Below are 27,145 nucleotides of genomic sequence, written 5' to 3'. Positions count from 1 at the left end.
GAGCGCTTAGAGTTACTGTTGTGCTGAGCCATAAAAGCCACGTGTGGCTGTGGGGACTGCGCACGAGCATGGGCTGGGCAGGCACCAGGGAGTGACGTGGATGCAGCTGGCAGGGAATTAAAGGATCAAAACGTAATTAGTGGCAGCCTGGGAGGAGAGTATGCCCTCTTGAGCACATTTGTTTGTTTTTTTTTTTTTGTGTTTGTTTTTACATAGGATTACAGAATTGGTCAGTTCATCTGTCTCATACAACATCCTATTGTACTAATGTGTCCTGGATAGAAGCAGAACACGTATTAATTGATTTTAAATTGCCTACCTAATTATGCTCAAAACCAGCAAAGCCTGTTTTTATGTCAGCAGCCACTGACGCCAACGGAGCCCTCCCACAAAGCTCCTAAAATTGTATCAGCAGGAGAAAAATCTAAACCAAAGCATGTCAACAGTGCTCTGAGATGCGGCCAGGCAAGCACCTTCAGTGGGGCTCAGCACGTGGCCATCAGCTGGGTGCAGGCGCATCAGAAGTGGTGGAAAAGATGTCAGCTCCCCTTCTGTATTCCCACACAGGTTGGAAAACAAACCACCCCCACGTGTGGCTCACAATTCGCTTTCATAGGGCATGGGGAGAGAGGAGTTTGTTGTTTTACAGTGGGTGATATGATTTTCCATGGCAGTATCTTCCTCCAGATTAGTTGTTTAAAAGGAAAAGGGAAAGGGAAAAGGGAAAACACTTTTTTTTCTGGGAACCATGGCAATGGTCTGTTCAGCCTAGATGAAGTTCGTGTAAATCAGTCTAACTCGAATATATCAGAGCGAAGTATGTAGGTCAGATAAAAGGACCAGTGACAGGGCTGTGGCAACCTGAAAGGGCTTTAGAGGTCGTGGGGCATAAGCAGTTCAGCACGTGTCCTGGGCCGGGCTCTGCTCAGAGGGCTAACAGGATCCTTGGGCGATCATCCCCACTTGCAGCAGAGGCAGCAGGCAGGGAGAAGGCACTGCTGAAGTAGGAGGGCTCGTGGGAGCTGCTTGTTTGCAAAGGAGGGCAGTTACAGGAGGGAGAGCCATAGAAGAAGATGGAAGAAGATGAGGGGAAATGTAAATTCAGATCAGGAATAATACGGCTTTGTACTAGGGAGAAAAGTGATGCCAGGGCTGCTTTACCTGGGAAAGGAGGATTTCACCGTTGTGACAGAGGTGGTGTCTCCTTCAGCCCCGAGATGCTGCCAAGGTTCAGACAGCTGTCGGAAGTTGTCCTGCCCCAGGCTGCCCCAGCCATGTCCAGAGATGACTGAAAGGGACTGGTCTGATGAATGTTGGAAAGAAACAGGCTCGCTGCTGCTGCCTACACAGCCACAGTGACTTGGGCTGTCTGAGCTGGGGGGGGAGCAGGGATGCCACACAGCAATACAAGTTGCAGGTGCATCCCAGCGCTCCTTCAGAGACAGAATCACCACAGCCAGCAGGTTGAAATAAGCAGGCACTGACCCAGTTACAGACCAGAGCCCTGTCCACACTGGAGGAAAGGGAAAGGGAGCTCCAGATGCTGAAAGAGGGTGGTGGGCTGGTGCCCAGGACACACAGCAGCTCAATGCCCTGGTTAAGTCACTTCCCAGCCCCCAGCGCAGCTCTACAAGCAGCACACACAAGCTGCAGGGCTCGTTTAAGGCTGGCTGTAAGTAATCCTCTTGTTATTCCATACGAGCCTCCCCTCCTCCTCCTCTAACAAACACAGCCAGAGGATGAGGTAAGCACCATGCTTCATTCCTAACAGCAGCAAACCTGCTTCTTCTGGCAGGGCATTGAAATAGGTGGCACAAACCATGGGTGTCTTTGTCCCCCTTGTCCTTCCACAAGGTGCTGGCAACCAACGCAAGCAGCTGGCTTGCTGAGCCCAGGGGCACCCAATGCATTGCAGAAGGCTTGTGCTTGCATTTCGGAAGCGTTTCAGCAGCCTGCATCTCATCAGCTCCCCAGACAAGGCTGCATTTGGGCCACAGCTCTTCCCTGTCTCGCCACACGGTGCAGACATTTTCATTCGATTTGTCTAAGTGCAAGTACAACGCGGTCCCATCACAGAGGCTCCCCTTCATACAGCAACCATTGTCTCCAACCTCCCAGCCACAAAACTACCAATGTTCACCGTCTGCACAGAAGACAAGGCAAGAAGCAATGGACTTAAACTGTCACAAGGGAGATTTAGGTAAGAGACTAGCCATCGTTCCTCAGGGCGATGACAGCTTTGTCAGCTTATGAAATGTCTCTCAGATGCTTTCCAGGTCTGCAGGGTGCTGATCCCATGCTGGAAGGACAACAGATTTCTCTCGATCCCATCTGCCCCTGCCTAGCTTCCCACACCAGACTGGAAGTGCTTTAGGGCAGCACCAAGCACCACGGGCCCTGATCTTCACTGGGACATGAAACAAGGTGCCTTCCTGCTTGGCAGCACACCTGACAAATCCCTCCCTGCTCCTGACCTGCTTTTTACATCCACAGTACTTAGGAAAGCACCCAGGCAAGCAGTCACCCTGACTGGATGAAAGTATCAGAGGGAATACTGCAGAAGAGATGACAGCACTCACAAAAACTCTTTTGTGCTGGCAGAAAAGCTCAGATTCCTGTACTCTATCACCACTAATAATGATGTTTATTAGTATCTACTATATCTTAATATGTTGTCATCACCGATGTGACTTGCACCAGAGGTGTTTCACATGGATCTGGCCAGTGAGCTTCCCTGGAGCTTTAACACCCATTTACCAGAAACAATTGGGCAGCTGAGGAAACACCAGAACACTGCAAGAAGACAAGCTTGCTGAGCCTTCAGTGCTTGGGGGCCACCTGCACCTCCAGCCCATGCCAGACATCCAGATGTTTTTGTGTGACTGTCCTCAACAACTCTCTCTCCCAGGCTGCCAGAAATTGCTGCAGGAAACCACTCCTCATGGAGGCCAGGAGAGGGAGAGTTAAGCCCAGCTTAACTGCACAACCGCGTGACTCTTGTCCCACCACACGCTGCTCCTGAAGGCACTCACAACCCTTCCCTGCCACTCCAAACCCAGGAAATAACAATGCCAGTCATGACCTAGGACAGGGTCTTTACCCTGGAGAGGATGGGCTCCTCATAAGGCTAAGGAACTGCAGTAGGAGGCAGCTGAAAATGAATCACCAGTGCATCTAACAGCCAATTCAGCAAAAGCAATCCTGGCCATATAGCAGGAGAACAAGCCTAAGACAGAAAGCATCTGTTCACAGCACATCTCTGAACAGGACTTTACTTGCTACGTAAGCACATCGCGCTCTTGAGCTGTGCAGACCCCACTGCAGTGGGCCATGGATCTAAACAACAGCAGCCACAAGCAGCAGCTGTGGCACGTTGTGTTCTGCCAGCTGCTCCAGACAAACGCCTCTAGATAGAAAGATAGATGGTAAGATGATAAACGTTTCTATGCAGAAATGTCTCCATGCAAAGAGGAGCCATGGAGTCTCATCCAGGGAGATGTTCTCGCATGTGCTAGAAGAGGCTCAGAGCTGGACACAGCAGAAATCTTAAAGTAAACAGATACAAAAAGTTCCAAGTGACAGCCATGGTGAAGTAGCCAATAATTCCAGATTTTGCTTTCAGCAGTACCCCAGGGCATTCCTGTGTCACAGCTTTGGTTAGTGGTACTGGGATGTTAGGCTGAAGTGCTAAAGCAGTCCCAAAGAGACTCACGTTAAGCCACTGTATTCTGGGAATTACCCACCACTTTCATCTGAGTCTGAAGCTCGACCTTCAACTGACTCTTCCTTTGCAACTTTGCGTTTCCACCATGTCTGAGAAGTAGATTTGGAAAAAGTATTTTCACAGCATCACACAGCTCTGCAAACTCTTTGCTCACAGGTATGTCCTAGAGGGGAAAATCAATGCAGGTAAGCAAGTGCATGTTATGATTTACCATCCCTCAGGAAAAATAAATAAATAAATCAAATCAAGTCAAATCAAATCAAGTCAAATCAAATCAAATCAAATCAAATCAAATCAAATAAATATTGCAACATATTCTGTGCTCTCTCAACCCAAATACTAAATTCTACCACAAGCTTGTGAGATCTGAGACTGTTAGCCAACACCACCACATTATGGATAGGTATGAAATTTGAGCAGCACGATCCTGCTCCCCTTCTCTGGCAAGAAGCACAAGAGCTAAGGTGATGATGGAAGCAGCACAGGAATCAAAGAAAGAAATGGGTGCAAGCTCCTCACAGCACTACTGAAAGACAATGAACTAAGGCAGATAAAGGTGGGAAATGCCCTGTCCAACCATAGCTTAGCTTCATGAAAAATAGAACAGAAATGCCTCCGAAACTATTTGCATCATCAGAGTAAACAGAGCTCAGGTTACTCAGGGAACTTCTGAATTCAAAGGCCAGATTCCTCCCACCTTTGTGCTGAGAGGTGAGCCCTGCTTCTGCCACACATTGCTGCTGCCCAGAGCATTGAGTAATGCCCAGTTCGGTGCATTCATGTACCTCATTTTGCTACACACATGCTAAGTGGGGCCTAGGCCCAAATGTGTCCACATTTCCAAGCTGGGGGCCACTCCCAGTCCTCACTAGCCTACAACAATGCCAGAGCTAGAATCCCTCTGGCAGCACTTTGTCATTCACGTGCTGCACGTGCAACCTCTTCCCTCCCCTCCCTCTTCTTTCTGGTGTAACACTTACTGGCAGATCCAGGATCTCCACACCTGTGCCAGGATTTGCCTGGAGAGCTTTGAGGACCCCACAGCAGCCTTCATTCTGCATGGGATTTCTGATCATCTGAAAAGAAACAGCGACAGGATGTATGACACCTCTTCTCCTCCCTAACATGTTTTTCTTTGTCACCATGGAAGCTTCAACTTGTCTCTTCAAGCTCTGCTTGTCACCCTCCCACAGCAGCAGCCAACCCTCAGTCACACATTCAAAGCCTCCGCACGGCCAAAGGGCAAGAGACACGAGCTCCATGTCCCAAAGAGAACAGGCTGCAGAAATGGCTCCTAGTTGAACACAGACACCCCCAGGAGTCCACCCTTGAACAGAATGGTGTTGGAACGCACAGAGGAATGGTAGCCACAGCCATAGTAAGGGCCACCCAGGAGCCCCCACACCAGCACAGCCTTGCTGCTGGTCCAGCTGCAGAGAAAGGGCACTGACAATGCTTGAATGTGGCAGGACAGGCTGTGGTTCACACAGTGGCAAGCTCACAGAAAATCTCTGTTCACAGAAGAAACTGCTGGATACGAGCGCTCTGTCTCAATGAGCATACTGCAGGGAAACACGGGAGGAGATGGGCTGGGGCAAGTGGCTCCCTGATTTTGCTGAGGGTTTGCTCTCAGAGGTTTCAAGTCAAGACATGGATGCATCAGTGATACTTAAACACACATAAGAGGCTCGAAGACCTTCCTAGGAAAGTTACTTACATTAAGAGTCTTTAAAGTCTTGTTTTCTTTCAGGCCAACTGCAAATTGCAGAGCTCCTTCCACCGAAATACGATTATTGCTAAAAGCAGATAAAAGGAATGCTTCACACGCTGAGATGATCCAAGTAAATACATGTATTGGGAGGCTGGAACTGGCGAGGAGTTACCAACTCCAGCAGCCTGATAGAGGCATGGCTGCCACAGCTCCATGTCCCCAGGTTCAACAAGTGGTGAGGCTCACCATTTCCAGTAGGCAAATACACAAACATAGAATATAGAATGGCTTGAGTTGGAAGGGACCTTAAAGATCATCTAGTTCCAATCCCCCTGCCATGGGCAGCAATGCCACCCACTAGATCAGGTTGCCCAGGGCCTCCTCCAACCTGGTCTTGAACACCACTTGTACACCACTCATCACTGGCCTCCATTTGGACACAGATCCATTGATCACCGCTCTCTGGGTGCCAACAACTGATCCACTGAACAGTCCATCCATCAAATCCATATCTCCCCAATCTGGAGACCAGGATGTCATGTAGGACTGTGTCAAAGCAATATATGCAAAATATGCAACATATATGTGCATGGCTGGGCACACGGACCAATAGAGACAGAAATTCAATATTCATACTTTGTCCCTCTCTCTTTCAAGGCTTGCTCCTCCCCAAACCATTTGGATCTCTTTGACTGCCTTTGGTTTCTCTCCTAAACAATTTCATCAGTCAGGCCAATTTGCTCATGACTCATTAAATCAGATATTCTTTACTTTCCAGGAGCCTGGAAATGCCCGCTAACCCTATGCTCTCACAAAATGGTCAACTGTCAACCCATCTGCAGGGTTTTATACTCTGCACAGTTCCTCCTGCTCCAGCCTTCCTCTGTCATGTTATTGTCACCCAGAATCATTTCTAATTAGGTTAAATTCTCCATAGGTACACTCCTATAAGCACAAGCTTGCACCACAGCCTTCCTCTTACCATCTTTGTCTCCATTTTTTTTTTTTTTTTTTTTCCTTCCCTGGGACAACTTCCACCTGTCATATTAATGACTATGAACTTGAGATCTCAGCTTCTTGGCTGCCTGGCTTCCATCGCTGTTTCACAAGCAATCCAGTCCTAAGCATGCCTGCCTACAAGTCATGTGAAAACAGAGGCAGTGGTCCAGTTCCTGCTCCAAGCATATGATTTTTCTCTCATGCTCTTAAGCCTCATTTCTGCAGGTTCTAGCAAGCTGTTTTTTCATAACTGATCAACTGTCTCATCAAGGCCCCTCTACCAGTTACAGCATTCTTTTCTCTGTTGTTGTAAACCATGGCAACTTTGATCCCATCCTTTGCCTCTCATACCAATCTCTTAAAGCATCGTCTGGCTTTGGACTGCGAGGCTGATGCAGAACTGGTGCCAAGGAATATGCAACTGGGAGATGGCAGAAGTAACACAGATCAGATCTTATTGCACCACAAGTTTAAGGATAGGAATTGGCACTTGGGATGCGACGAGCAGCACTCATATTTTGTGGTGTTCCCACTGCCTTACGCACCTACTGCTCTCTGGGGTAGGAGATACCAATGGCTGCTGCAGGCTTTGCTCACCACATTTGATCTCAGCGCAAAATGGGAGAAAATGTTGAGAGGGACCAGAGTCAGACTCACCTAATGTTGAGCTCTTCCAGTACATTATTGGTTTTAAGAGCCTCCCCCAAGGCAGCTGCTCCACTGTTGTCAAAACCATTGTAGGAAACATCCAGCACCTTGAGGAATATGTTTGCCTGTAGTTTGACATAATCACACAACTTAAAATCTTAAAATTTCCCTGTTGCTTGATGCAAGCTTGAACAGACTATTTCTGCAGACTACTGTCCCTCCTACTGTCCAAACAGCAGTTGGAGGATTGCTGCACTAGTCCTTGGATGGCATGTGTGATTTGTATTATTAAATTACTTTAATGGCCCCTTTCAGCCTAAGAGACTACAAGAACTGTTTCTTATTTTAATGAGAAATTACTCTTTTTTAGTAGAATAAAACTGTATATTGACTAAAAAAACAATTTCTGTACTGATTTATGAATCAGAAGTGCAATGAAACAATTCAAAACATTCATTACAATAATTTTTACTCTAAAAAGGGAGAGAAATAGAAATAGAGAAATGGAAATGTAATATGTCAATAAACAATGGATAATTTTACTCCCTTAGTTTCAAGGTGTGTATGATCCCAGATCAGAGATGGCCAGTAGACAGACAACAGCATCATACAAACAGCACACGATGAAATTCACACTCATTAAAACAGATAAAGCTTCATGTGAGATTTCAGAATTTAAAAACAGGAGAGAAATCCATTTCCTACCCCCAAGCCTCTGGCCAAAGCAGCTGCCCCTTCACTATGGAAATGGTTCCAGCTGATTTTAAGTTCCTTTAGTCCAATGTTTTCTGCTATTGCCATTCCAAGAACTTCACCTTAAGAAAAATATATGGTGTTGAACAGTTTAAGAATTAAACTAATTAGCTGCTTTGCAAAGCAGGAAGCTTGACTTAGGTTAGGTATATTTCTGCAACTGTCTGTGTTACCTCTGGGCAGGCAATTAGAACTAGAATATATTATTTTCTTTTATACCTTGTTTTCCATAGACACAAAGTAGAAGCTGTCAGGCAAAAAAGTGAATGTGTTCTCTGACTACAGGCTGCAAATGTAGCCTGTGAAGAAAAAATCTAATCACCATGCAACAGCCAGGATCTTCTGCTCATGCTTCAAGAGCTGACTGCTCATTCCCCAGCCTGATGGGACTCTGAAAGCTGAGACCCAGTAACAGGTAGCCTCCCACAGCCTCTCCTGCTTCCTGAGCTCTGGCCTCCAGCCAACGGGTGACACAGAAGCCAGCTCTGTTCTCTAACCACACCCCGAGCTCTGAAACCTGAAGAGACTTTCTCAGTAAATATTCTGCAAGCACCTGATGGAGCAGGAAATAAATGAGGTCAGCAACAAGCACAGAAGAAATGGAAGCCATGGCCATGCCTGAAGACCAGAAGGCAGGAGAGCTGTTTGACTGTAAAGGCAGCAGGAGGTCAGCAGAACGGACAGCAGGAGTGGAGAGAAAAGCAGCCCTTGCAGCCTTCAAGGTAATAATGAGAATGGAAAAAATAAATAAATAAAAATAAAAATAAAAATAAAAATAAAAATAAAAATAAAAATAAAAATAAAAATAAAAATAAAAATAAAAATAAAAATAAAAAGAACCCAAGTGAAAAGCTGGTGTCTTCCCAGTGACCAGAAGAGATGAGGATTATGGTTGTTTCCTCTCTTGTGAGCCAAAGAAGACATGAAGGATCTTCAAGGGGACTATATCAGGTGAGATGTGTGAGGATACATGATTGTAAAGCAGTAGGTGGAGAGAATATGGTGGGTTTTTCACAAAAAAAAACACAACCAGGTGTGGAGAGGAAGAACATGGATCTGACAGACTGCACGGGATGTGGCATGGGAGAGCAGAAATTCAGTTTCTCCATTTTCAAGCCTGTATCCATCACAGACAGAGTTGGAGGTAACTTCTGTAGCATCCTTCTATATGCAAGGTATGCAGACAGCACTTTACCTGCTTTGTCACCAAACCTGTTGTAACTCAGATCAAGAATTTCCACTTTGCTGTTTGCTGTGATGGCATCTGCTAAATACTTTGCTGCATGGTCATCAAATTCATTTCCTGAGAGCTGGAGGGACACAATTGTATTGTTTTCTAGAAGCATAGCAGAAAGGGCCTTAGCTCCCTCAGTGCCCAATTTGTTGTCAGACAAATTGACATCTGAGGAAAGAAAAAAAAACATTATCAGATCATTAAATCATACCATAACAGTTGTCAGGAAGGTGCCTGACCTCTATGCTTTAATGGCAGAAGTAGTGTCAGGCTCAGAAAGTAAGAATGATGAAAACTGGTCTAACGCAGTATTTTAACAGGAAAAACAGAACTTAGTTTTTCAATTCACAACCTGTCCCTAAGAAATAGCCCTCATTCATGTTCCACACATGAACACAGAATGAGTCGGAAGTGCAGAGCTGGTGCAGAACCCTCCTCCCTGGCCACGTGTTTAAGTGCGAGTGGCTACTTAACTTATGAAAGGGGGGAATATTGACCCTGGAAAAGCAGGGACTGAAAACAAGATCTCTAGACACAGCACTGCCCAAATGAGACAACTGCGAGGAAGCAGTGCTCTGCTTTTGCTCCCAAGTTACTACAGAATTATTAGACATGAAGGGTCTCTGGGAAGAGCAGATGAGTGCTGCTGCCTGAACAAAGGCTTGAGATTCAGTGTAGATGTGCTTCTCTTTCACCTGTCCCTACTTAGAAGTTGTCTTCCTAGATGGCAATCCTGTAAATTCTACTTACAGAGCCTTAACCATTACTAACTATAACCTCTGAATGGTTTAAATTTCAGGTGCATGCCTTTGATCCACAACCAAAGCAAAAATTTGCTCTTTCTCCTGATAACTCTTTGCAGGAAGAGCAGGACTGAGCTGACTCCAGGCAGTTAAATCATAACTTCCAGTAACAAAATCATAACTTCACAAAAATAAAGACAGATGCAGATCCACAGACACAGACAGAGAAAGGTGAGAAAGTACCACAGTTTTAAACACTCACTGTTCAAACAGCACCCCAATTCCCTTATGTGTTTCACAAAAGCAGTCACCAATGTAGTGGGATTGGCTAAATTCACAAACCCAGCACAATTTCCTCCTCTACAGCACAGCAGGAACAGATGCACCAGAGAAGAGCAGGAAGGATAATACAAACCTGAAATGTAGCAGTTTTCTTTCAGCATCTCTGCAATTGCAGCCGCCCCTTCTCCCAGCAGCCAGTTGTCACCCAGGTCTAACTTGATGATAGAGGTATCAGCCACCAAGGAAAGAGCTAAGGCCTTGGCACCCTGCAACAAAAACCTCACAGTGGGTCATTTACGGTTTCACCAGGTTCCCAAAGCTCTGGTGAGCTTTTCTGTTTCAGCTCTGAGCCTGGCAGGGATCAGGGGGATTTCACAAAGCAATCAGCAGGATTCGGAAAAAGATCCCCCTTCCAAAATAATTTAAAAATGGACTGGGAAAGCAAATGCTGAATATGGCTTACATTGAAGAGCTTTCATTTATCTTGTCAATTGTGAATTAAGAAAATCATAAAAATCAGGAAAAATGCTTCTACTGACAATATTCATGACGTAGAGGAAAACACCATAGCCTGTGTGCCTTTCTGGACATCACTTCTACCTGGCAGCCTGTGTGCACAGCCAATATGAGCACCCTCTCTGTTTATTGCAGGCTTCTCTGACTCCTGACCTCCACATGTAAGAAGCTTGGGTGCAGCCAATATCAAGGGAAAATTTTCATTTCAAAAAAACCCCTAGAATTAAACAGAAGTGTTGCAATGATCTTGTGATTACTCAAGTTACGTTCTCCAGCCCTGGGTATCAGACACAGGAAATGAACTAGACAGAGGCTCAGAACTGTTGCAGATGAAATAAACTTACCAGAGCAAATGGATTTATCAAAAATTACTAGGAAAGGCCGTGCCCTTTTTGTGGTCCAAATGACCAAAATGCCGTGCACACTGAAAGCAGCTTTCCTCAGTAGAAGTAGTCAACAAGAACCAACATGCACAGTTAAAAATGATTGTAATTTCTTGTTTTGAGGCACAGGAACAGGTTGCCCAGAGAAGCTGTGGATGTCCCATCCCTGGAAGTGTTCAATGCCAGGCTGGATGGGGCTTTGAGGTGTCCCTGCCCATGGAAGTGGGGTTGGAACTCAATGACCTGTAAGGTCCCTTCCAACCCAAAGCATTCAAGGATTCTTTAAAATGCTGGGGTTCAAGTTATAAAATGCAGGATAAAGTTCTCGATCCCAAGGGAAGCATGCCAAAGCGATGTTTGCACATCTCACCCTCCAGGTCCCGGGAAGGAGACGCTTTCCTGCTCTGAGCCCCACCACTGCCACTGCTCCCCAAAGCCAGGTGCCAAACGGGAACGGGGGATAATGAGGAAAGGGGAGATAACAGGGGAAGGGGGATAACAGGGGAAGGGGAGATAATGGGAAGAGGTAATGGGAAGGGGGAATAACAGGAAGGGAGGACAACGGGGGAAGGGGAATAATGGGGAGGGAGGATAATGGGAAGGGGGAATAAAGGGAAGAGATAATGGGAAGGGGTGATAATGGGAAGGGGGATAAGGGAAAGGGGGGATAAGGGAAAAGGGGGATAAGGGAAAGGGGGGATAATGGGGGAAGTGGGATAACGGGAAGGGGAATAACAGGAAGGGGGGTTAACAGGAAGGGGGGATAACGGGGAAGGGGAATAACGGGAAGGGGGGAATAAAGGGAAGAGATAAAGGGAAGGAGGGATAAGGGAAAGGGGGGATAAGGGAAAGGGGGGATAACAGGGGAAGGGCGGATAACGGGGGAAGGGCAGATAACAGGGGAAGGGGGTTAATGGGAGGAGATAACGGATGGGGTATCGGGAAGGGGGTATAACGGGGCAAAGGACAGAAGGCACAGACCACCCCCGGCCCACTGCAGGCTCCCCTCACCCGTGGGCCCAGCCCCCGGTGCCGCAGGGGGATGGCGGTGCCCGGCGGCCGCCGCAGGAGGCAGGAGGCCGGGCTGACACCGCAGGCCCGGCACGCCGCCAAGTACGAGCTCCCCCCAGCCGCTCGGGGGGCTGCCAGAGGGCCGGGAGGACAGAGAGAGGCTCGGAGAGCTTCACCGGGAGCCTCAGCGGTGCCCGAGGGCTCCTCCGCCGCCATCTCGTGAGCCACTGTGGGGCTCCGCGTTGCTGCTGCTGCTGCTGCTGCTGCTGGTGGTGCTGCCATGGCGGCGGCGCTGTGCTGCGGGTTGCTGGACTACAAGACGGAGAAATTCGCCCTGACACGGAACCGGCGGGTAGGGCTGCTGCACCGCCTGCTGCAGCTCGCCGTCTTGGGCTACCTGCTCGGGTAAGGGCGAGCGGCTCCTTCCCCGAGGTGGCTGGGTTGGGTTACGGGGATGGGCTCACTGCACCGCACCGTCCCCAGGTGGGTGCTGGTGGTGCGGAGGGGCTACCAGGACACGGATGCAGCCCCTCACGTCTCGGTCATCACCAAGATGAAGGGGGTCTCGGTCACACGGAGCAAGGACGCGAGCAGCCGGCTCTGGGATGCGGTCGATTATGCGAGTCCTCCTCAGGTAGGCACCGATCCCAGTCCCGGTCCCGATCCCGGTGGGTCCGGGGCGAGCACTGCGAGGCTGTAGTAAGGGCCCCATGAAGGGAGCAGCTCCGCAGCCAGCAAGGATTGCGAGCTCCGAAGCTTCCTGGAAAACCATCACGGTGTCGATGCGGTGCTGAAGGTGTCTTCTTGCCTCCTAGGGGGAAAACGTGCTTTTTCTGGTCACCAACTTCATTGCCACAGCCAAGCAAGCCCAAGGCACCTGCCCCGAGGTAAATGAGCCGTGCTGTCGGGTAGCCTAGGCCTGCGATGTGTACAAGGGACAAACGCAGCTGATTTCCCATGTTCTAGTTGCTCCAAATTTTGCGTGCTTGTTTGCGCTCACTCGCCTCCCTGCATGAACCAAGGCACGTAACTGAGCAGTCCAGCCAGGACCACTTGAGACCAGAAGGACGAGGGACACAGGCTGTTGGGTCCTCCGCAGCTGTCTGGGCTTCCTGAAGGTTGGTGACGCTGCATTGCCTCATCCTTATTCCATATGTCCTAGCATCAGCACCATCATCACGCCAGCCCCAGCTAATACTTTTCTATTACCCATGTACCTCCTGCAGTCATGTATGTCCTTGACTTGTTCACTTGGCATGAAGATTTGCTTCTCTTACCTCTGTTCTGCTGTTTTCTGTGATACTTTTGAACACACACTCCATGGACACCTCTGTTTCCTTTTTAATACCCTACTGCAGTGCTAGTATCTATTCATCATAGTGTCCTGCTCTTAGGAGGAATGGAACACAAGGGCTAGGTGGTTTCCCAATCAGCAGTCACTCAGTGGTATATATTTAGTGAGAGAAATCTTCCCAGTAAGGCTGGATTCAGGCCAGCCAACTGTCCCAGGCTGGACCCTGTTTGGTAGACAGGAGCAAATGTTCTTTAAGCTAAGCCATTGCTGTCCCCTTGTGCCAGAGCCAAGCACTGTTTGTCCTAATGCTCCTCTTGGCTTTTGCTGTGGGCTTCTGTGCAGCTCCCAGCTCGAGGATTCCTAAAGCACTGATAGCTGCAGGGATGTCCTCAGAGGAAAATGTATGCCATAGAGTGTTTCAGAGCTTTGGCGTGTGTGGTCACTGGCATTTCTGGATGCTTATTTTTCCAGTCTGCCAGCCAGGTAGACAGCAGAGCATTTAATCCTGTTGTTGATTTTCTGGATGCCCGTGAGAGCCTTCACCCTGTGTTGCTCTCTCTCCAGTAGCTTCTCAGTCCTGGTTTTCAGGCTGTGGCTGAAATGTCTGTTTGGAAAGCTTTGAAAATATAGCAGTGGCAGCTTTTGAGAATATTCAGATCCTCCTGCAAAGTTTAATTACCAAAGTACTCCTTGCTGGCAGATCAGGGAGCAGGTGCAGCTGGATGCAGGGCAAATTAATACAAAGGTGTGTTCTGATTGACTGATAAGCATTTGGCAACGTGTGCATTACTGGGTGATTTTGTTCTTGGCACTACCCAAGTTGCAAAACAAAAGGGAACTTATGCTGAAGTCATAGCCAGCACCCTCACACAGGTGAGGTTTTTTTAGCAGGTGATGTCTGTGCTGAGCTCAGTGGCATGTCTCCTAGGGAAAGCATTCCATACTGATCTCCAGTGCTTTGAGTGACTGAAAACCCTCTGCTTCTCTTTACAAGGAGCTCTGAAGGTTAATCAAGATGACCAAAATAGCCTTAGAGCTACAAGGCATTAGTCAGCCTTGTCCAGACGCAGGCTCTGAGGCTAAAGGAACATTTCACATAGATTGCGGTGTTTAGCACATCTAGTTGTACCCAGCTCTTACAGCACCAGGTGCTTGTGAGTGTCACGTTGTCCCAGGTAACGGAGGACCGTGTTCTCAGTGCGAGATGGTTGTTGGATTTTGGGGTGAAGCCTTATCCCTGGTTGTTCACATCTTATGCTACTGGTGGTTTGCTCTCCAAGATTTGCTTTGCTTCCTGGCCCTGGTGTGTGGCTGTACAGCTGTTGAGAATCAGCAGTTGGGAATCAGCAGTTGCTTCTGATAAAGATTAAGAGTAAAGTAATTCTGTACCCAAGAATATTTATTTTTTATTTAACCTTTCAGCTCTGAAGTTTCAACAGTTTATGCACAGCAGGTCTCAGATGCTCAGATGTTTTGAGTAGGGGTGAAGCTTTCAATCTCTGCTGTAAAGCTTCTTACGCTGTATTTGAGGACTCTTCATCCCATCCCTGGGGGAACTGTGATGGTGCTTTACAAAATACTCTAGGTTCTGCCCAAAAAAAGGTCCTCCCAAACCTGACTGTGCTTGTTCCCAGTGCTAGCCAAGAGGTCTGAGCTAGCACCCAAGGCTTCCCTTGCTGCCAAGGCAGAAGCGCTGAGCACCCCAGACAGGCAGAAAGGATTGCCCTTTGGAGATGCCTCCCTCCTCAACCTGCAGGCTGCCCAGGGTGCTGTTTTGGAAATGGTGCATGTCTCTTGTAAGTGTTGGGAACATGCACAGAGGAGCAGGAGCAACTGCACAGAAACGTGGGTAAGTGGCTGCGTGGCCTTAACTGGCTGCGCAGCAGAGTAACAGCACTTCTGTTCTGTCTCTCTCAGAGCCCCTCTGTGCTAGATGGGATGTGCACAGAAGATGTGGACTGTCCCGTGGGAAACCCAGTGGTTCATGGCAATGGTACTGGGTGTTTTGCTAAAAATAATAGTAATAATTTCGAAGTTTTAATACCTCATGCTCGTTAAACAGATTCACAGAGGTGCCTAACTGCACAAGTTCAGTGCTTTTGTAAGTGTGCACTGAAGGTCTTTCCAACCATTTATTCTTGATAAAACCTGATACTGCCAGGAGAACAGGTGGTTCTGGCAAAAGCTGCTGTCAGCAGCAAATATAGAGTTGCTTTGTTTTTGATGTTGGCTGCTGGAATTGAAAACAATGTGCTTTGTGTTCAGCAGGTTTTCCTTTCATAATAAAACCTGGATTTTATTTCATGCTGATTAATATTAGAAAGCCATGTGAGTTCACCTAAAAAAGGGATATTTCACCTTTAGGTTGGTTGACAGAGCTTTGTGTGCCGGATTACCCCCTGCAATTTGTTTCCCTCCAGGGAGTAGGTGGCTTCAGCAGCTGCCTGGCAGGAAAGGCACTGCTGGACAGGCACCGAGTCAGCAGCAGCACCCAGTTTCTTTGTCTTTGTAAAACAGCCACCTGGCCTTGAAGGGAGAGTTTCACAGCAAAGCTTTTGGATGGGGGAAAACACTGAAAATGATGCCAGGGTCATCTTTGTGGTTCAGGAGCTGCAGAGGAAACGTTTCATTAAGAGAGTGGTAAATGATGCACATTGTCTCATTTCTAGGGATAAAAACTGGAAAATGTGTGATGTTCAATGCAACCCATTCCACCTGTGAGATCTATGGCTGGTGCCCCGTGGAGAACAACACCCTGCCCAGGTACAGTACAGGGTCAGAGGATAGCGGGTGGCAAGAGCAGTCTCTGCAGAGCCGTGCTTTGGTTGCTGCCCTTTGTGGTCTGTGTAATTGGTATCCTGATCCTACCTGCCCAGAGGTAGCCAAGCTGAGGGTGGTCTTTGGCTGTGACGTTGACCTACTGGTCATTTAAGCCCAGAGGACTTCACACAAGAACGTTGCTTGCAGTTGTCCATAGTAACCCAAGTCCTGGGATCATGGAAGAAAGTGTAGAGCAACAGGAATGGGAACATGTCTTGGCCACTGTGCAAAAACTGAGTTCATTTGTGGTTGTTTTCCAGGAAACCTCTTCTGGCTGAGGCTGAGAATTTTACTCTTTTTATAAAAAACACCGTCAACTTCACCAAATTTAACTTCTCCAAGTAAGTATGATGGCCTTCAGCAGGGACTGTGTTTGCAGCATGGTCCAGCCTCTGTGCTAGGCTTGTCTGCCCAGAGGCCGAGCAGGCAAGATGTACCAAGAGGCCGTGGTGCCATCAGGGACAGGCCAAGTGGCTTGGGCAGTCAAGGTTCAGGATGATGTGTTCAGGAGAATGCTGGCTGCTTTGGCTGCATATGTTTTTGCATATGTAAGAGCCATGGGATGGGGAGCCCCAGAGGGATTACTGACCTGTCTAGAGCACTGCAAGCAGAGCAGGAGAAGGCCAGTCATTCCCAAGGCCTCATTTTGCCTCATGTTTTTGCATTAGTCCCTGCAAGCGCATGTATTGCTGAGGGAGTCATTAGAGCTGTGATTTACCAGTCATCTAAATATGAGACCTTAGCCTGTCTTAAGCATAGCCTGAGGCAGTGTTGTCTGCCTCCCTCATCTTATAAGCAGGTACAGTGTTTTTCACCCTCTATAGCAGCACGCTTCTTTGACTGCCTGCTTGAGTGCACAGCTCCGCTTATTGGTGGGAGAGGGGGGCTGGTACCTGCAGGGGACGTCGTACAGGCAGAGAGGAGAGAGAGAAGGGATGAAAATGCAGCCCCAGTGCTGCCTTACTCTGGCAAGAAAAATGGTTTGGGTAGCTGAACTGCTTCTGCTGTCACTCTAAGAGCTAGAGCTGGCTCATTACATCTCACAGGGTGCCTGACACCATGGGAGCAAGGTGCCAGGAAAAGAGAGAAGCATGAAGGCAGAGGTGGGGAGGGGGAGCTGGGAGAGGAAGGAGCCTAGGCTTGACAAGGGGCGATGACTGTGTGACCCTGAAGCAGGAGCATTTCCCCCATGCATCACTCTTCGGAGACACTGGGACCTATGGAAGGGTGTCCTCAGTCTCACAGCAGAGCACCATGGCCTCCCACACCCTGCTGTACCAGTGACAGCTCTCTCCCTCTCCTGTTTCAGGGGCAATACTTTGCAAACCAATGACCCCACCTATTTCAAGAGCTGCACGTATGATCCATTTTTCAACCCTTCCTGTCCCGTGTTCCGTATCGGCGACGTGGTAGAGGCAGCTGGGGAGACCTTTGGGGATCTCGCACTGCTGGTATGTGCTTTTCCTCTTAAAACATGGAAGAAAACTGCAAATTTCCCAACGGTGTGGGTAAGGGAGGGGCTGGACTGACCCTTGAAATGTGAACGGAAAGGCCTGAACTCTCTGTGATCTGTGAAAACCTTAACAGCAGAGAACTCAGCAAATCTCTGATTGCTGGAATAAAATGTGTGTTGGTGTGCTGCAGGGAGGAAGCATCAGCATTCGCATAGAGTGGAACTGTGACCTGGATCAGCCCACTGCCCGGTGCCAGCCGCAGTACTCCTTCATCCTTGTGGACAGGAGGTACAATTTCAGGTGAGAGTGCCAGGACAGTGGCCACATGGGTGCCCAGGATGAGCACACTGCAAAATCACTCAAGATCTTGGTTTTCCTGAAAAGAGCAGCAGGGCTAATGGGAGCTGGTAACCCAGCTTAGTGTCTGTCAGGTGCGGAGTGCCATGGCATTTTTGGGACCTCATAACTGAGCTCTGCTTGGAGACACACAAGCCATGACCTGGCTGAAGGCAGGGACGTGTGGCTGGCTGTGGTTGCTCTGGGAGCTGCCTGCAGCGCCGTGCTCCTCAGCTGGGTGGTGAGCAGGTGCCTGCTGCCAAAGCCAAGCTTGGGAGTTGTGGCAGCACATGCATCACCCACAGCCCTGTCTGCTGTAGGAGACGAGGTGTGCGCAGGCACGTAGTGTCCATGGGAATCATGTGGCTCTGGCAGGAGTCCTCCTCCCTCACCTTGCCTGTGCAGAATGGTGGTGGTTTCCCGAGTTTTGTCCAATGTGTCTCCCACAGAACAGCCTCCTACTACTGGGACTCCCAGCGGCGGCCCTACCGGAGCCTGATGAAACTCTACGGCATCCGCTTTGACATCTCCGTGCATGGCCAGGTACCATATTGCTGGAAGACCCTGCACGCACAGAGCTGCCTTGCTTTTCACCAGCAGTGACTGCTTGCTCTGCTCACTGCTGCTCCCTCCTGCCACTGAGCCCTATTGTCATCTTTTGGTGGTGTTTCTCCTCACCCTGGTGAGTTCTTTACCTCTTTCCAGAGTTTTATTTCCCTCTGGGTTGATCGGTGGAGGATAGCAGGAAAAAAAAAAAGGTCTCTCCCATGTGAAGAGCAACTTTTCTCTAGAGGAGAGACAAGCATAGACTGTAGGGAAGGGTGCACCATTTCTGGGTGGGGAGACCGGGTCAGGGAAAGTGTGGAGCAGGAGAAAATAACCAGGAGAGACACAGGTACCCAAATATATATATATATATATATATATATATATTTTTTTTTTTTTTCCCAGAGGTGTCAGACCCATTTGAGCAGAGAGAGACGCATCACATCAGGGATGTTTGCTGTTCTGTAGGGTGTAGTTCCGTGTGTAGCAGTCTTGCAGCAAGACAAAGGCTCCCCCTGTGCCTGTAGGAGTTAGGTGGGTCACAGTTAGGTGGGTCACTCTGCTGCCATTGAATCATGAGCTGCCTCAGTTGCTTCTTTCACAGCCCGGTAGGTTTTGAATAACATCCATAGCAGCCAGTCTCCTACAGTTGGGCACGGAGCAATGATCCTAGCTTCCTCCAGCGCCTCCCCTTTCGCAGGACAGCAGGCTTTAAGCACGCTGCTTGGCTTTTCTCACAGCCCTCTCACTATTCTCTGCCCACTCTTTCTCTTTTACCCCCTCTTTCTTGTCAGGCTGGGAAGTTCGGCATAATTCCTGCTGCCGTGAGTTTTGGGACTGGCATTGCGTTCTTCGGAGCTGTGAGTGCTAAATATGCTCTTTTCCTCTGATCCATAGGCTAGGATTTGCTACTCATCTGCTCTTTCCCCTGCCTGCCTGCAGTGCCAAGCTTCCTAATAAAGGGAGCTGGTGTCTGGCTCCAGCATGGATGTTGCCACTGCAGTCCCTTCTAGACCTGTCTGGCACATGCTGTCATGGCCCTTCCCCTTTGGCAGAGTAACGGGGAGCCTGGGCTCTCCCTCTGCCCTCCCCTTTCATCCCAGACACAGTATCCCAAAAGACCACTTGTCCTGTCCCTTATGTGGCTGTGACCATGGCTCTACACTCTGCCAGCCCTGATCCTTCACTGGTGCATCACAGCCCAGGTGACTGGACCTGACCTCGTGCATCTGCTGGCAGCAGGTTGGGCCAGAAAGGTCCTTGCTGCACTGCCTGGGAAGCTGGGCAGCAGAAAGCTTACACATTGCCCCTGTGCTGCCAGACTGGGAGAGCCTGGCAAGCATGGAGTGGCAGCCAGCCAGGCTTGTATGGGTGCCATGGGCAGAGGGTCTGGTGCTCTTGCACGATGATCCACTGCTGACTGCTCTACTGCATGTGTTCTCCTCTAGGCCACAGTGGTCTGTGACCTGGTTCTGCTCTATCTGGATACAAAGGCTGACTTCTACTGGAAGGAGAAGTTCGAGGAGGTAAGAAGAGGCTGCAGGGCCACTTCGGAGACCTGAAATGAGAGTGAATTTTGGGAGCTGATTGAATTATTTTCTGCCCTTTGGCAGTTTGCAAAATCTGGGAAAGCCCAGGTGGAGCATTTCTCAATCTCTCTTCCCTCCAGCTCTTGGAACTTGGTGGCTAGTCTGAACTGCACTTGGCACAGGTTTAACTCTTACAAGATTAAAGACAACAGATAACTGAGAGGGAACAGGGGGACCCAGCTGGTGCCCAAACTGCAGGGACACCCGTCAGACAACAAGGAATCCACAAGGACACAGCCAGGAGCCTGGGCTTCCCTGAGTCTCCTACACAGGAAAATTTTAAATTGTTCTTTACCTTGGAATTCTCATCCAGCTCCACATTTATTCACCCTCTTCAGAACTGAATCTGGCCAAACTGTGTGTGAAAAAGGGCAGATCCAGCGTGCTGGATCTATGTCAGTGTCGATGCTGCAGTTCAGCATCAGATTTTCTTGTTGTGCGTGGTGTTTGGCTTGGCACTGCCCAGGTGAATCCCAGAGTCACAGAAGTATGGACCAGGAGGCCCATTCAGAGTTCTCTCATCCAAACTCCCCATCAGAGCAGATCTGCTGCCAGCCCTAGCACAGGTCATCTGTGGCTTTATCTGGCTGAGTGTTGGAAGCCTCCAAGGATCCTCCAGGTCCTTGGTAAACTGTCCTAGGGCTGCACCATCCTACCAAGGAAAAGAGTTTTGTGCAATTCCAGTCTGAATCTCAAGTTACAGGTTGGGTTAGAGTCTCAAGGAATGGATCTATTTGCATGGGACTGAGCAGAGCAGGACCACCTGCCTAGGCTGCCCACTTGTACGTAGAACATGCCCCTGTTCATTTTGCAGGCAAAACCCCCCAAAGGTAAGACAGAGGCAGCAGCTGACCCACAGTGGGCTGACCAAGACATCAGGAATGCTCAGTGATGATCACTCTTCAGTCTGGAGTGACCTCCAGATAGATGTGATGGGGCACAGCTGCAAGCCCAGTGGATGTGACCAACTGCTGGCCTGGATGCGCATGGTCTGCCCTTCCTGGAGAAATGCTTGTATCAGCAGGAGCCCTTGGCACACAGAGCGTGTGTGGAGAGCCCTCACTTGGGTGTCCCCTTGGCACAATGCACAGCCATGCACCTCCCAGGGCCGACGGGCATCAGCCAAGCGCAGCCATGCCATTGAGCTGCTGTGGGAGCTGGAGCTTGCTGGGCAGTGGCTGGTCCATGCCCAACACAAGAGGCTTAAAGTACTTTGCGCTTCTTCCCTTCCTGGATGGCCCTTGGGGTTGATTTCCCAAGGAAAAACAGGGATGCAATGGAATAAAGCTGTTCGGAAAGCGAGAGGTGGCTCTGCTCTGTCTTTAGCCCACAGGGTGGCTGTGACGGTTTTGTGGCACTGCTCTGTCCCTTGGACCCCTGTGTCCTTGCCTGGAAAAAATAAAAGGGCAGTGCACCAGAGTCCTGAAAGCACTGGGCTGCCCACCCTATCTACTCCTGTCCTGCTCACTGGGGAGCGTGTCACAGTGCTGGATGTCTCCATCCTGCCACTTGCCCAAATGAGCAGTGGCCATACTGACCCCTCAATGAGGCTCCTGGGCTCTGCCTCTGCTGACTGCCCTCTGTGCTTTCCCTGATGTGTGCGCACAGCTTCAGCGTGGTTTCAGCTGGGCAGAAATACCTGTAACCTCGGTTACAGGTACACCCCGGTACCAAGCACCCAGTCTGCCCCATGGCCACACGTGGCCCCAGCCCAGCAAAGGGACACGGAGGGCTTGGGGCAGGGCAGGGACAGGCTGGGTCAATGCCCATGCCCGTGGGGTGCTCAGGGAACCCCACAAACCCCGGAGCTGTCTGGCTCAGAAAGTCCACAGCGGCGCAGCTGGGGGGTGAGCGCTGTTTAATGCTCCTTGCCCTCAGAAGAATTGACTCCAGGGTGGGACAGGTCCCACATCGTCGCCCTTGATCAGGCTCCTGCCCCGTCCGCCGCTCGTGAACTGCTGCAGGTAGAACTGTGCCGCCAGCTGCGTGGTCATCACCCTCAGTGCCAGGAAGGCGGCCACAACTTCGGAGATGAGGAAGGCCAGGAAAAGGCTGTGCACAGCCATCTCCAGCGGCAGCCGGATGATGTGGTCATCCGTCAGCAGGAACAGCAGCAGGGGGAGCTGGATCAGGAAGGATAGGAGGAGGAACTCAGCGAGCTCGGGCACCTGTGTGGGCAGAGGCTGCTGAGGGGGGGACGTGGATGCCCTTGATGGGGTGGGTCCCCCCTCTGTTGGGAACCACGGCTCTAGGATAACCCTGCCAGAAACTCCCAGGACTCGGCACCCTTACCTTCTCCTGCAGGTTCCCGATGTAGCCCAGGTAGAGCCGGGTACCTTCAGTCAGTGTGAGGATGAGGAAGGCAGCGAGCAGGAGGAGCTGGTAGTAGCGAGGCAGCAGGCTGTACTGTAACGGGGGCACAGCCTCGTCCCAGCCAGCTCTGTGCCCAATGCCTCACACCCCACACTCTGCCAGCCCCAACCGTGCTGGTGCCCCAGCCTTGCCTGCTCTGCCCTCCCAGTTTAACTTTCCCTGCTTGGAAAGTTAAGTGGTTGCTCTCATGATTTCCATCTTCTTGGAAGGTGTGGGACAGGGCATTTTTATCCACGTGTGGGGACCCATTAGTTGTGTGTGACAACCAGCATCCCACCTCCATTTACCGTGTCTCCTACACATCAAACCTGTCCTGTGAGCTCCCCCCCCCAGCTGCCCACCGGACAGTACCTTCAGCTGCAGCATCATCCCCTCGCCCAAGCACCAGAAGGGGAAGTAGCAGGCATTGAAGTAGAGCATCATCTGCAGGGGGAGGCTGGCCAGCACCTCGTGGGCTAGATAGGGCAAGGCAGGGCTGGGCAGGGCTGGGCAAAGCCCTCAGCACCCCCCCCCCAGCCCAGCCTTGCTTCCTGTGGGGCTGCACCAGCTCTGCAGGAGCTTTGGCTGCCTTGGCCCCCACCATCACCTGCAGCAAGAGCCACTTCTTGCAGCAAATGCCCGGAGTTTGCTCCAGCTCGTTGCTGGCTGGGCACTGGGACCCTTTGCTGCCAGCAGCGTTGACAAAATGAGTGTCTGCAGTGCTGAAGCAGCAGCTAAAACCTCCAGCCCAGCTAAAACCTCCAGCCCCGCTCTGCTGAGCCCCCCCCAGGGGTACCTGGGCGGTAGATGCGGGCAGTGCCACTGTCCCGTGTCTTGTTATTGATGAAAAGGGAGCTGCTGAACGCTGTCAAGCCCCACCGCAGGTTGAGGGGCAGTGGTGTTTGTGCAGCCATGGCCAGCAGCTGAGCCCCGCTCTGCCAGGATTAGCAGGAGGGTGGATAATGAGATGACAAGTCAGGGTAATGCGCGTGGCCACCCGGCCATTGGCTCCCACGGCATGAGCCGGGGGGGGAAGACAGGCTGCAGCAAGGAGGAGGGACGTGCCCCTTCTCCATCTTCACAAGGAAACACATCACTGGCTGGGGAAGGGCATTTATTGCCATGGTGAGAGCTCCCGGTCACCCACACAGGAGCCCAAGGGTACAGAGCATTTCCCTTCCGTAGCTGCTTGCGGGGGCAGCAGCAGGCGGTGCCCATCCCTCCACCACCGTGACAGGGACGTGACCTCCCCATGCACCCCGCACAGCGCTCTGCTCTTCGGCACCCTCTCCCAGCTGCATTGTATCAGCATCATTATTGCTTAAAATTTCCCTGACAGACGAGGATGCCCATGAAAGATGAGGATGTGCCCCATACCATGAACCTCTTCCCTGCAGAAGGGCTGTCACAGCTGGGAGCGCTCCTTGCCAGCACCCACCCATGTTTCCAGTGGATCACCAGCTCCGTGGTGGTCAAGATGACATTGATAAAATTGCGTCTCCAAGTTCCCAGACTCATTTTACCCTTCACTGGGATGGGCTGTCCCTGTCACAGTGGGGCTCTCGCAGGTCTCCGCACCGCCGTGGCTCAGGGCTCCTGGGAAGGGCGGCGTGTGCCAAGGGGGTGGCTGAGCCAAAGCAGGATGGCAGAGGAAAGGGATGGTGTGCTGGGGCCTTCGTGGTTGGGCCTACACAACAGGAAGCAGCTCTACTCATGATCTTCAGCCTCCAACCCATCCCAGGAGGTACCTTAGACAGAGCCTCTGCTGACGCCGACAGTGCTTGTCCAAGCTACTGCAAATATTGAGACTATTGAGAAAGTGGTCGTTAAGGGACAGGCACTGGCAAGGAACATGAGAAACCAAATAAAAAGAGGATTCTTCTGTTTGCTAAAGCCAAAATGAAGCTGTGGAGCTCATTGTCACAGGCTGCCAAGAAGAAAGGGGTGAGCAAAACGTGATTAGGCCGGTGCATGACTCGGTCATGCTGATCAAGGGCTCAGAGTTGTAAGGACCCAGCCTGGTCCTGGGCACCTGTGATGGGCTAGTGCTGACTAGATAATCTTTAAAGTCCCTTCCAACTCAAACCACTCTGTGGTAACACCCCAGCATGGCTCCCAGGATCCCACTCAGGACAGCTCCTTGCATGTTCTTACAGTACCGTTGGGAAAAAAATAAAAAATGAAAAAAAATCCTTCACTAAATGGACTTCACAGGCAGTCAGACCAGGTATGGAAAAAAATACATCATGCTGTTAAGTGTTGGTCTGTTGCTAGATAAGGATGGTGAACTAAGGGAGGATGATGGATGAGAAGAAATACCCACAAGGTCCGTTTGGTCTATTTGGCCATACCTGGACAGGACATCTGGAGATGCTACTGGTGAGGACACACACTCAACTGTCTTGGGGAGGGTGCTAGCCACAACCTGTAACACTGCACATCAGAACCACTTCAGAAAAGCAGAAGGGCCCCCAGGGATGTGCACCATACCCAAAGGGTGTTGCTACAGCCTTCTCGGGAAGCTGTACAAAGGAGCAAAGAGAGGCATGAACGCCAAGACATCAAGAAGCAATGCTCATCCCAGCAACCAGCTTGTAATGCAAGCAAAGGCCAGGGCAGAGATCACAGGATGAAGGCTGAGGCCATGGTTAACAGCTGGGAAACAAACTCACAAGAAGCTGTGATTTTTTTTTTAACCAAGGCTTAGGGTATAAATGAACTAAAAATAAGCCTATTGTCCAGTGCTGTGTCATAATAGGAAGATTCAGAAGGTTCTTGGATGTACGAGAAGGGAACGTGCTGGGCCTAACACAAAGCTCCCCCAGGACAGAGCACTGGAAGCTCTCCGTGGGGAATCTCCCCCCCAGCTCTGCTTGGCTGACACACACGGGGCTCTGGACTGGCCAGGCCCACTCCTGAGCTAGAGATGAGGCCCCTCTGCCAGCAAGAGGGGTAAAACACAGCTGCAGAGCACTGACCCAGAGAGCTGAGATGAGAAAGGTGGCTTTGTCACCACCCGACAAATAACAGAGGACAACCAGAACACCAACAGGGGCTTTCAGAACGCGAGGGAAACCTGAGGCCATCCGCATGCTAAATCTCCCTGGCCACCCAGGGTGCTCCTGAGGGCTAGGGACTGGCTGCAGGCAGGGGAGAGCCGCGGGTGAGTGCTGCAGCCATGCAGTGTGCAGAGAGGGTGCGGGTACTGGCCTCCACAGGGATGCGCTGAGCTAGGAGGAAAGAGGATTTGGGGAGGGGAAAGGTGCTGGAGAGCATGTATGGGCCACGGAGAGCAATGAAAGGCACTCATGCTATTAACAGGGACAACAGACGCGCTCGGGGCTCTCGTTGGGCTCCTTGACGAGCGTAGACGTAGCTTCCACTGGCTCCCCTGACACCAGTGTCCGCAGTTCACAGCAGCTCCTTGCCAGCCGTGTGGTGCCCACGCTGGCTGCTGGTGCCTCGCCTGCTATCCCCAGGATCTGTTTCCTGACTTCCCAGTGTGAATTTCAGCTGCGGACCCCCCAGGCCCGCTGGCTGGTGGGGCAAAGGAGCTGGCGTTTTGCACACACAGGAGCTACCTGGGAAGGTGACTGCTGGGTGAAAGAGGCCAGGTTCCTCCAAGTCCCAAAGGAAAATGATTCAGGTGCAGTGTTTGAGGTGCTCCATGGAGCTGCAGCTCTCTTCTTGAGGTGAGCGCAGCATCAGGAGGACGCAGCCACATCTGGTGTTAGGAGCCTTTCCCTGTTAGCCAGGACATATCGCCAGTTCTAGCAGAGACAGAAACAAGCAGCACTGTGAGATTGTTGCCCAGCATGCATAAGTGAAGCTGTTCGGCATGCTTCCCAAGCTGCTGGCCACACAGGTCGGGTGCTGCTCTGCCGCAGCACTACGCTGCACCCAGGCCAGGCAGCACCCTTCCCTCTGCCCTCGCCCCATCCCATGCAAAACTGAATTCAAACAGTTATTGTTTTAAAAGTTATTTTTTTTAACAAGCCCTTGTGGCATCCAGGTGAAAATTCATGGAAAACCACTGAATGACAGACATCCTCAGGGGCTGGGAGAACTCAACCAAATGGCAGGCATTCCATCCTGGCAGGTTTGGGCACCAGGGCTCTGCAGAGGGCATAAAGCAGCCTGGCACAGGGTTTTCCCAGCATGGCTCCTGCCAGCTCCACCACCCAACACATCATCATTGCCCGCAGAGAGTCTGGGTTGCAAAAGAAGCACATGGTCATAGTCAGCATCTCCATGCAGGAATTGGAGATGTGGCCCAAGCAGGGGGCTGAACGACCCTTCTGTGAGTCTTATACCCCCATGTGGACTCGAGACCCAAAACTGAACGTACTTGCCATGACGGACAAACAGCCTAAAAGGTGCGAATGCAGTAGGAGACAGAGAGAGAAAAAAAACATCTAGGGTTAGATGGTTCCGCTTGCTCTGTGCTCACCAAGTCGCCACGGTTTGCCCCAGCACAGGGGCCAGCAGCTCTCCCCACCTGCCTGGCCACCCACAAGAAATGGCCTCCTTCCCAGTCCCTTCCAGTTCCAAACTTGGTGGTCAGCAACCACTGCCTGATTCCCAGACACCAAGCACAACTCCCCCCCAGAACATGCATGCTGGAAGCTGGGCAGACCCTTGATATGCTCCCAGTATAAGCTGGGAGCAAGCTCAGGGCAAGCTTCCCTGAGCCGTGAGGTTTCCAGGCTGAGGGCTGCAATACTTGCACACGGGTGGTACCCCCAGCCTT

At 50.6% G+C, this 27,145-nt stretch overlaps 4 protein-coding genes across 9 annotated transcripts in view; 1 reads left to right on the top strand and 3 right to left on the bottom strand.

The window, feature by feature from the left end:
* Positions 1–3,280: 3,280 nt before the first annotated feature.
* On the bottom strand, positions 3,281–12,220 carry LRRC74B (leucine rich repeat containing 74B). Its single transcript, XM_032199076.1, has 8 exons — positions 12,005–12,220; positions 10,228–10,360; positions 9,031–9,237; positions 7,788–7,897; positions 7,092–7,207; positions 5,442–5,520; positions 4,705–4,800; positions 3,281–3,887 (listed from the first exon to the last, which is right to left on the bottom strand). The coding sequence occupies exons 1-8, from the start codon at positions 12,218–12,220 to the stop codon at positions 3,714–3,716; spliced, it is 1,131 nt and encodes a 376-aa protein (XP_032054967.1). The 3' UTR covers positions 3,281–3,713.
* Positions 12,221–12,234: 14 nt separating this feature from the next.
* On the top strand, positions 12,235–27,113 carry P2RX6 (purinergic receptor P2X 6). 4 transcript variants are annotated; one of them, XR_004253982.1, is made up of 13 exons: positions 12,235–12,409; positions 12,488–12,638; positions 12,820–12,891; positions 15,216–15,291; positions 15,968–16,061; positions 16,379–16,459; positions 17,428–17,569; positions 17,763–17,872; positions 18,358–18,451; positions 19,249–19,314; positions 19,903–19,980; positions 20,858–21,032; positions 27,102–27,113. XR_004253982.1 is itself a non-coding variant. In XM_032198808.1 (12 exons), exons 1-12 carry the CDS (start codon positions 12,285–12,287, stop codon positions 20,933–20,935), a joined length of 1,167 nt encoding a protein of 388 aa, XP_032054699.1. In that variant the 5' UTR covers positions 12,235–12,284; the 3' UTR covers positions 20,936–21,339. The 4 variants fall into 4 exon arrangements, 3 of the variants coding, with proteins under 3 accessions (XP_032054699.1, XP_032054700.1, XP_032054701.1); XM_032198808.1 differs by lacking the exon at positions 27,102–27,113 and having other exon boundaries at positions 20,858–21,339; XM_032198809.1 differs by lacking the exon at positions 27,102–27,113 and having other exon boundaries at positions 12,236–12,409; positions 20,124–20,926.
* Positions 21,918–23,309, bottom strand: LOC116496164 (transmembrane protein 17B-like). Its single transcript, XM_032199075.1, has 4 exons — positions 23,192–23,309; positions 22,768–22,871; positions 22,336–22,449; positions 21,918–22,211 (listed from the first exon to the last, which is right to left on the bottom strand). Exons 1-4 carry the CDS (start codon positions 23,307–23,309, stop codon positions 21,918–21,920), a joined length of 630 nt encoding a protein of 209 aa, XP_032054966.1.
* The window catches only part of AIFM3 (apoptosis inducing factor mitochondria associated 3), a 41,658-nt gene continuing 38,014 nt past the window's right edge, over positions 23,502–27,145 (bottom strand). Inside the window, exons 20-21 of one of the 3 annotated variants that reach the window (XM_032198805.1) lie at positions 26,744–26,764; positions 23,502–24,203 (exon numbers count right to left, since the gene is read on the bottom strand). In XM_032198805.1, the coding sequence (XP_032054696.1) occupies positions 24,116–24,203; positions 26,744–26,764 (109 nt within the window). In that variant the 3' untranslated portion in view covers positions 23,502–24,115. Of the gene's footprint in view, positions 26,166–26,743; positions 26,765–27,145 lie in introns of all 3 variants that reach the window. The other 2 variants (XM_032198806.1, XM_032198807.1) reach the window with 2 other exon arrangements.

This window comes from Aythya fuligula, chromosome 17 (assembly GCF_009819795.1).
Source record: "Aythya fuligula isolate bAytFul2 chromosome 17, bAytFul2.pri, whole genome shotgun sequence".
In the NCBI taxonomy this organism is placed as follows: domain Eukaryota; kingdom Metazoa; phylum Chordata; class Aves; order Anseriformes; family Anatidae; genus Aythya; species Aythya fuligula.
This window is presented reverse-complemented; position numbering and strand designations above follow the sequence as displayed.